The following is a 7,105-nucleotide window of genomic DNA, read 5'->3' as shown; positions in this document are numbered from 1 at the left end:
ATCCATATTAGGACTACATTGCAACAACATGAAAGACAACCTAATGAGGAAGACAATTTTCTTAGGATAAACTTTTTATTTTATTTGACAGGACAATGGTGTTCATTCAATTCAGAAATTGTCAGTAAAGTGAAAAAAAGTTATCAACCAGGAGTTAGATAAGTATACCCTCTGCGTGATACATTTTTAAATGACCTGTAACAAACTGTAGTATTGTTATACTGTAGTGCAACACAACTGGCTTTTTCCACGTTCAGCTCAGCTGTATCATGCTTGGAGCGGCAAACTATCGTACGTCTGCAGCCAACTGAATGTGCTCTTATATTAATCTACAGAATCTCATCTGTATTCATGTAATACATCACTTTTACAGTGCTCTAGACTGTCCTAATTTCAGAAACTAACTCACACACACTCATCTTGCACAACAGTTAGTGCTTTTGACTGTTCTAATTTCACAAATTCTCTTTCACTCACAGACATACTCCTCTTGCACTCCATACAGTCTGGGCATACAGAGTGGAGGGCAGAGGCGACCTTTCACCTGAGACAAGCTGCGGTAGTTCAGAAGGAAGCCATGTTGGGTGTAGCTCTCTGAACCCCTTTGCCATAGGAATGCATCTTTTGGTTGGTTTTAATACACAGTGAGCATGAGACAAGCGCACAGAACAAATAAATAATTGGAGTGATGATCAAGTGGGGGTAGAGAAAGACCGTGTGAGAGCAAATGCATTTTAAAGATGACTATTAGTGAGTGCCCTAAAACTCTATGGAGGAACAACACCCCTGATTCATAGTCTATACCCAGGGGACATTTTAAGACTTACAGCAGACTGGAATAGAACAGTGAATGGATTGTCTGTGTTCATTATGTTTTAAATTACTTACAAAGTAGATATTTCTGACTTATTATGCCGTACCGATTGGAGAAATCCGAGAACCAAGCTGCAACTTGCTCAGGTTGTCAAATTAGCAAAAGATTTCTGATTGTACAGCCTTTTGATCCTGAGTGGACATGGGATATGTGAATTTAAAATCTGGGGTTGGAACCAAAGTGATTTTCTCAACAACAAAAACAAAACTTTTTTTTTTTGTTCATTCCATTCCACAGTTCCGATCAGCAAAATAAAGTTCTGAACCGGTTTGAAACCTGTGAATTTTTTTTTAAACATTTAGCTCATTAAAATGACTTCAGCAATCAGTGCAGATAGAGCAGGCAAGCTAGTTGTTTACATGCGTGATGGACAGACCAGTGTAGCCTATGGCCCAAGATGCTACTGAAATTTTACGGGTGGGGAGAGAGCGAGAGGGTTGAGGAGCAGGCTTGAAGCGCTGGCCCTCGTTAAGACATGCATTATCTGAATTAGGTTCACAGAATTATACCTAGGAGAGGCTTTGAATGTCCTTTGAGCTAGCTAGCTAACAAGCTTGTGTGTGAAGAGCAGCACCAGAATAAAACACATCTTACCTTTTTGTAGTTAATAAATCCAATCTGAAACTCAACTAGGCCTATAGTATCCTTAACTAGCATTGAAAAAGTTAATCCACTCTTCTCTAGCTAATTAAAGGTCAGTACAGTAGCCTATGCTTCAGATGGGGGAGGGGCAGGTAGCCTAAACATGCACAGGCAAAGACTTTCAATTTGCAGGCAGACGCTGGAATAAGTTTGAGTGACAAGAGTGAGGGCATTTGCGTATGCGCTTTGTTGCGTTTCTTTTGTGGGACTAGAAAAAAAGTGGCTAGAACGTAAAAGAATGTTATTAACCGGTTTGCATGCTTTTAAAATAACGGTTCTGTTCCGGAACCGTATGGATCACTTTCGTTCCCGATTCAGTTCCTTAAATTAAATTTTACAGTTTTGTTCCCTGGACCGGTTCCAACACATTTAAAATAAATCATTTTGGGTAAGGATGCATTAGTATAGAAATTCTGGGCTGATACCTATAACCAATATTTTGTCATGGCATATTTTGACATTTGATTACCATCAAAAGGCATTTTATAATTTATGAAAAGTTAATTAACTTATGGGGCAAAGACCATGTTGCAAGCAACCACTTTGCCGTCATTTTGGGATTTAAAAAAAACGTACAACAGTCACACAGAAATAAATGCTTCTTAGCGCAGATTTACCTACCGGGAAAGAACATGTACGAGGGAAGATGAAATTGTGCATCCCTAATCTTGTGTAAAACTATTGTTGTAAACACTGAGACCTAATAATGATGACTTAGTGATAAGCCAGACAAACAAGGAATGAGACACTCAACCAAGCTCATTACAGCACTTTGATTCAGTAACCCAAGCTAAAAATCCATTCAGCATCCACTGAAGAAACTTAACTCCTCCCTATGGAAAACACAGAAACGGGAGACATTGGAGATGAAGATGAAAGAAAGAAAAAAAATCTCTAGTAGTCAAACTAACCAAACAAAAGAGGTGGTTGGATGTGTGCAATAGATATACAACATTGGGGGGGGGGGGGTGTCGTTTCTTTTCGAGTGAGTCCGTCTACCCAGGTTTTTGGGGAGCCCTTTACCACGCTCGTAGGTGTCGGTCTCCGTGAGCTCTAGACCCCCCCCCCAGGGCGGGCGACCACAAGGTCTAAGCCACAGTATGCTGACCAGGGCTGCCCCTCACAGTGCCCGTCTGTCTGCCATGTTCATACATCCAGGACCCCATCTCTCACACCTAGGAGCTGTTGATGCGGATGCCTGAAATAAAGGGCAGGCCGGTGCCCACCTTCTTCTTGTATTCCAGGTAGTCCTCTCCGAAGAAATGGAGGAGAGAGAGCTCCTCCTCCTCAATCCGTTCACGGAAGAAGCGCCAGCTGGCCATGGTGTAGCCCGCGATGCAGACAGGGTTGCACAACATCACCTGGAACATTGGACACGGAAAAGTGAAATCAGTGGAGTGGGCTTGATTGTAACATGTTTAAGAAAATAATTCTGGTAACTTTCACAATATTGACATTTTAGGCATGTACCTGTGTGCCAATGCTCCAGTAGAACCAGCCCACGTAGGACGGGTGTCTGAAGAAGGCATAGACCCCATCGGTGACCAGCACGTGGCTCTGGGCCTTCTCGTTCTGGACGATGTGGTTAAAGTTAGAGCCAGCCGTCAACATGGCAGACTTACGAAGGAACTCCCCACACAGCACCATCACCAGGCCCACCAGGCTGAGCCAGCTCAGCTGCTTCAGCTCTGAGACAGAGGGGGAAAGTTTAGAGCCAATAGAGACATTTAATCCTCCTGTGACAACATGTCATGCCATTTCAACTGAGACATGAAAAGTTATTGGCTGCGTTCCAGGCTGACTACAGCTCAATCCCAATACCCCCTAGCCCTCCTCTCCGTTTTGCACGATCCCGCAAGCCACATTGAGTCAGAGTGGTGTTCCAATTCAACTTTGAGCGAGGGGGTAGTGCCTTTTCAGCCCTCCAAATGAAGCAAATCAACATACAGACTTCCTATCAAGTGGTTATTAAAACTACCATAAAGTCCTGCGACCCAAGGTTCTAAAGTTGCTTCAGGAAGATGGCTGACAAAAATACTAGGATGGAAGGAAATGTAATTAATTATAACTTCACAACAAATCATGCAAAGTATTTACAGTTAAGATGAATAAGTAGAGATCAATTATAATGCACATTTCTTGGTCATAAAGTTAATTTACAAAAATCACTATTTAACAAGCTAGCAACAACAAGCTAACATTAGCCAACTAGCTATACATTTAGCTTGCTATACGGGCGTTTGACATTTGTATGAATTGTAATTCATGTTGTAGGGACTCCTGAGCAAACCAGGCTGTAATCTGTGAAACCCAATGTATGTAAAGAATCTAGCTAACTAATGCATTTACTGCAAATTTTATGTACAATTTTGTAAGCTTGCCTCACTTGTAATTGTTATTTATTGGAGCTAGTAGGTAACAGGTAACATAGCAGTAGCTAACTTTTTTCTTCCTTATTGTACAGTGGAGGATAAAAAGACCGGGATGCTATGGATGTGTAGCCTATCAGTGTATGGACCCTTACACGTTTGGTAAAAAATGATTTTTAAAAAATTGTTAAGAGTGATTTTAATTGTTCTAGCTACAATGCCTCCACTGTTAAGGACTGAGTAAAGGGAATGCAACTGTTACATGTCAAACTGCTATGGAATTAAAGTCCTGCTTCAGTACTACCTCACATTGAACCACAGCCAAAGGATGGGTACATTACAGGCACGTTGTTTTTCCATTTGATGCTCATATGGTAAGTATGTATTTGTTGCGTGAGAAATATAAGAAAAGCTGTTACTGCAGCCAGTACTGGCTCATCTTCAATTATATCTGTCTGACTTGCACGAGTGAAAGGGAAAAGTGGATACCTAGCCAGTTGTACAACTGAAATGTGTCTTCCACATTTAACCCAACCCCTCAATCAGAGAGGTGTGGGGGGGCTGCCTTAAAAATCGACATCCATGTCATCGACGCGAGTGATGTAGCGATGTCCCATTCCCTAGGCCTAATTTAGCTCTCCCTACCACTAGTTGCTCCATTTTCGAGTGCTACTCACCCCCACACGAGGGACACTCGAAAACGAAGGGGAGGGCTAACGGGGGTATTGGGATTGAGCCTACATTGCAGACGCCTGCCGACGCAGAATGACGTGGTACGCAACCATTGGTTGATGCAATTCAATGCCAGCAATGTAGTCAGGCTGGAACGCAACCATTGAGCACAAGTGTGGTATGAGGCAAGACCTGGGACAGAGAGCTTCTCTATAGTGAACTCCACCCATGAGGAGACAGCAGCCACGGTGTACTCCACACTGTGGTTGAGCAGGAACGAGTCCAGAGACAGGCTGCGGGGGTTAATGATGGCCGTCACCAAGTACTCAGAGTAGTGGAAGAAAGACATGGAACACATGTACCTGCAAATACATTAATTGACTGAGAACTATGCATAAACCGGTATCGAACTAACATCAGTTAGTTTTGTGTGTGACGGAGAGAGAGAGAATGTGCAGGTGTTGGATGCTTACCAGCCAAAGTGTGTCCATGTAGTTTGGGAAAAGCTTATGATCAAGCCACACCCAAAAGTAAAACCTAGGAAGCAGGCTCGCACAGCAACCTGGGATAAAAGAGCATGCTTCGATAACCTTTCTAACTTGAACTTGTGAAACTACAAAGCTGGCTCCAAATCAACAGTTAAGACAATAACATAACCCTAGGCATGGCCCACTTAACTTCAATAGTGTTATCTAGTTTACCGTTAAATTAGGGTTATACTTTAAGTAATCAAGGTGACAGCTGTCTCAATCCAATTCAGTTAATAGGATTAGCCGGCTAACATTAGCACAATACATTGTCAGAAAGAAGCGCGCCAATTAATATAACTGATCATTTAGATTAAGCCTAGCTAGCGGACTGCCGTTTTGGATGGGCAAATACAACATAAATCAAGATGGCTAGCTAAGTAGCTTAGCTAATGTTACTGCTAGCCATCTTATTTCAGACGTTAGCTAGCTACTACTGTAGCTCTTACCTTATATAGAGGTCCCTTATATATGATTAGCAAGAAGCCATTGAGAACAGCGATGTACACCGCAATAGCTATTTTCCCCCTCACTCCAGTGAGATAGTCGAATACCCAGTCAAGATGTCCAGCGAATGTTCTAATAAGGGGAATTAGAACAACACCAAGCCCTAAAAGAAAGCTTATAATACTTATTTTTCCCTCTAATGCCAACTTATTGCCTGCCATGATGTAGTAACGTTACTCCTTATGGGCTCTCGCGAGTTTTCAACAATCACAGAATTTCCTCATGAATCTTGGCTCAGTTCCAGGAGGTGACGCTGCGCAGCTGATCAAATCAGATTTTATTAGTCACATGCGCCGAATACAACAGTTGTAGACCTTACAGTGAAATGCTTACTTACAAGCCCTTAACCAACGATGCAGTTTGAAGAAAAATACGTGTTAAGAAAGTATCTACTAAAATAAACTGAAGTAAAAAAAAATATAATAATAATAATAAAAATAGAAAAATAACAGTAACGATGCAGGGTCAATGTGCGGGGGCACAGGTTAGTCGAGGTAATTGAGGTACTATGGACAGTATCAGTCAAAAGTTTGGACACACCTACTCATTCTAGGGGTTTTCTTTATTTTTACTATTTTCTATATTGTTGAATAATAGTGAAGACATCAACAGTATGAAATAACCCACATGGAATCATGTAGTAACCAAAAAAGTGTAAAACAAATCAAAATATATTTTAGGTTTTTCAAAGTAGCCACCCTTTGCCTTGATGACAGCTTTGCACACTCTACAATGTAGAAAATAGTAAAAATAAAGAAAAATCCTTGAATAAGTAGGTGTGTCCAAACTTTTGATTGGTACTGTACATGTAGGTAGAGGTAAAGTAAATATGCATAGATAATTAACAGAGAGTAACAGCAGCGAAAATAGTCCGTGTAGCCATTTTATCAGCTGTTCAGGAGTCTTATGGCTTGGGGGTAGAAGCTGTTAATCTCCACGGGATTGGTGTCCCAGGACATAGACATATCTGATATGGGCAGAAAGCTTAAATTCTTGTTAATCTCACTGCACTCTCCAATTTACAGTAGCTATTACAGTGAAAGAATACCATGCTATTGTTTGAGGAGAGTCCACAATTATGAACTTTAAAATGTGTTAATAAACCAATTAGTCACATTCGGGCAGTCTTGATACATTTTGAACAGATATGCAATGGTTCATTGGAGCAGTCTAAAACTTTGCACATACACTGCTGCCATCTAGTGGCCAAAATCTAAATTGCACCTTGGCTGGAATAATTATGGCCTTTCTCTTGCATTTCAAAGATGATGGTACAAAAAACAAATACACGTCTTTTTCTTTGTATTATCTTTTACCAGATCTAATGTGTTATATTCTCCTACATTAATTTCACATTTCCACGAACTTCAAAGTGTTTCCTTTCAAATGGCATCAAGAATATGCATATCCTTGCTTCAGGTCCTGAGCTACAGGCAATTAGATTTGGTTATGTCATTTTAGGCGATAATTGAAAAAGGGTTGGATCCTTAAATCAAATCAAATCAAATCAAATT

At 41.0% G+C, this 7,105-nt stretch overlaps 1 protein-coding gene across 1 annotated transcript; it reads right to left on the bottom strand.

Moving 5' to 3' along the window:
* Positions 1 to 56: 56 nt before the first annotated feature.
* Positions 57 to 5,805, bottom strand: LOC106572246 (protein-S-isoprenylcysteine O-methyltransferase). Its single transcript, XM_014146271.2, has 5 exons — positions 5,534 to 5,805; positions 5,031 to 5,119; positions 4,750 to 4,919; positions 2,987 to 3,204; positions 57 to 2,877 (listed from the first exon to the last, which is right to left on the bottom strand). The coding sequence occupies exons 1-5, from the start codon at positions 5,750 to 5,752 to the stop codon at positions 2,692 to 2,694; spliced, it is 882 nt and encodes a 293-aa protein (XP_014001746.1). The 5' UTR covers positions 5,753 to 5,805; the 3' UTR covers positions 57 to 2,691.
* Positions 5,806 to 7,105: the final 1,300 nt, after the last annotated feature.

Source organism: Salmo salar, chromosome ssa15 (genome assembly GCF_905237065.1).
Source record: "Salmo salar chromosome ssa15, Ssal_v3.1, whole genome shotgun sequence".
Lineage (NCBI taxonomy): Eukaryota > Metazoa > Chordata > Actinopteri > Salmoniformes > Salmonidae > Salmo > Salmo salar.
This window is presented reverse-complemented; position numbering and strand designations above follow the sequence as displayed.

What these genes read in the sequence shown, in the direction of transcription:
- LOC106572246 (XM_014146271.2), bottom strand. Translation starts at nt 5,752, where the DNA reads ATGGCAGGCAATAAGTTGGCATTAGAGGGAAAAATAAGTATTATAAGC. An exon ending in ATAAGGGACCTCTATATAAG is followed by an intron (nt 5,120 to 5,533) that starts GTAAGAGCTACA and finishes CTTTTATCCCAG; the next exon opens with GTTGCTGTGCGAGCCTGCTT. An exon ending in ACATGGACACACTTTGGCTG is followed by an intron (nt 4,920 to 5,030) that starts GTAAGCATCCAA and finishes ATGTATTTGCAG; the next exon opens with GTACATGTGTTCCATGTCTT.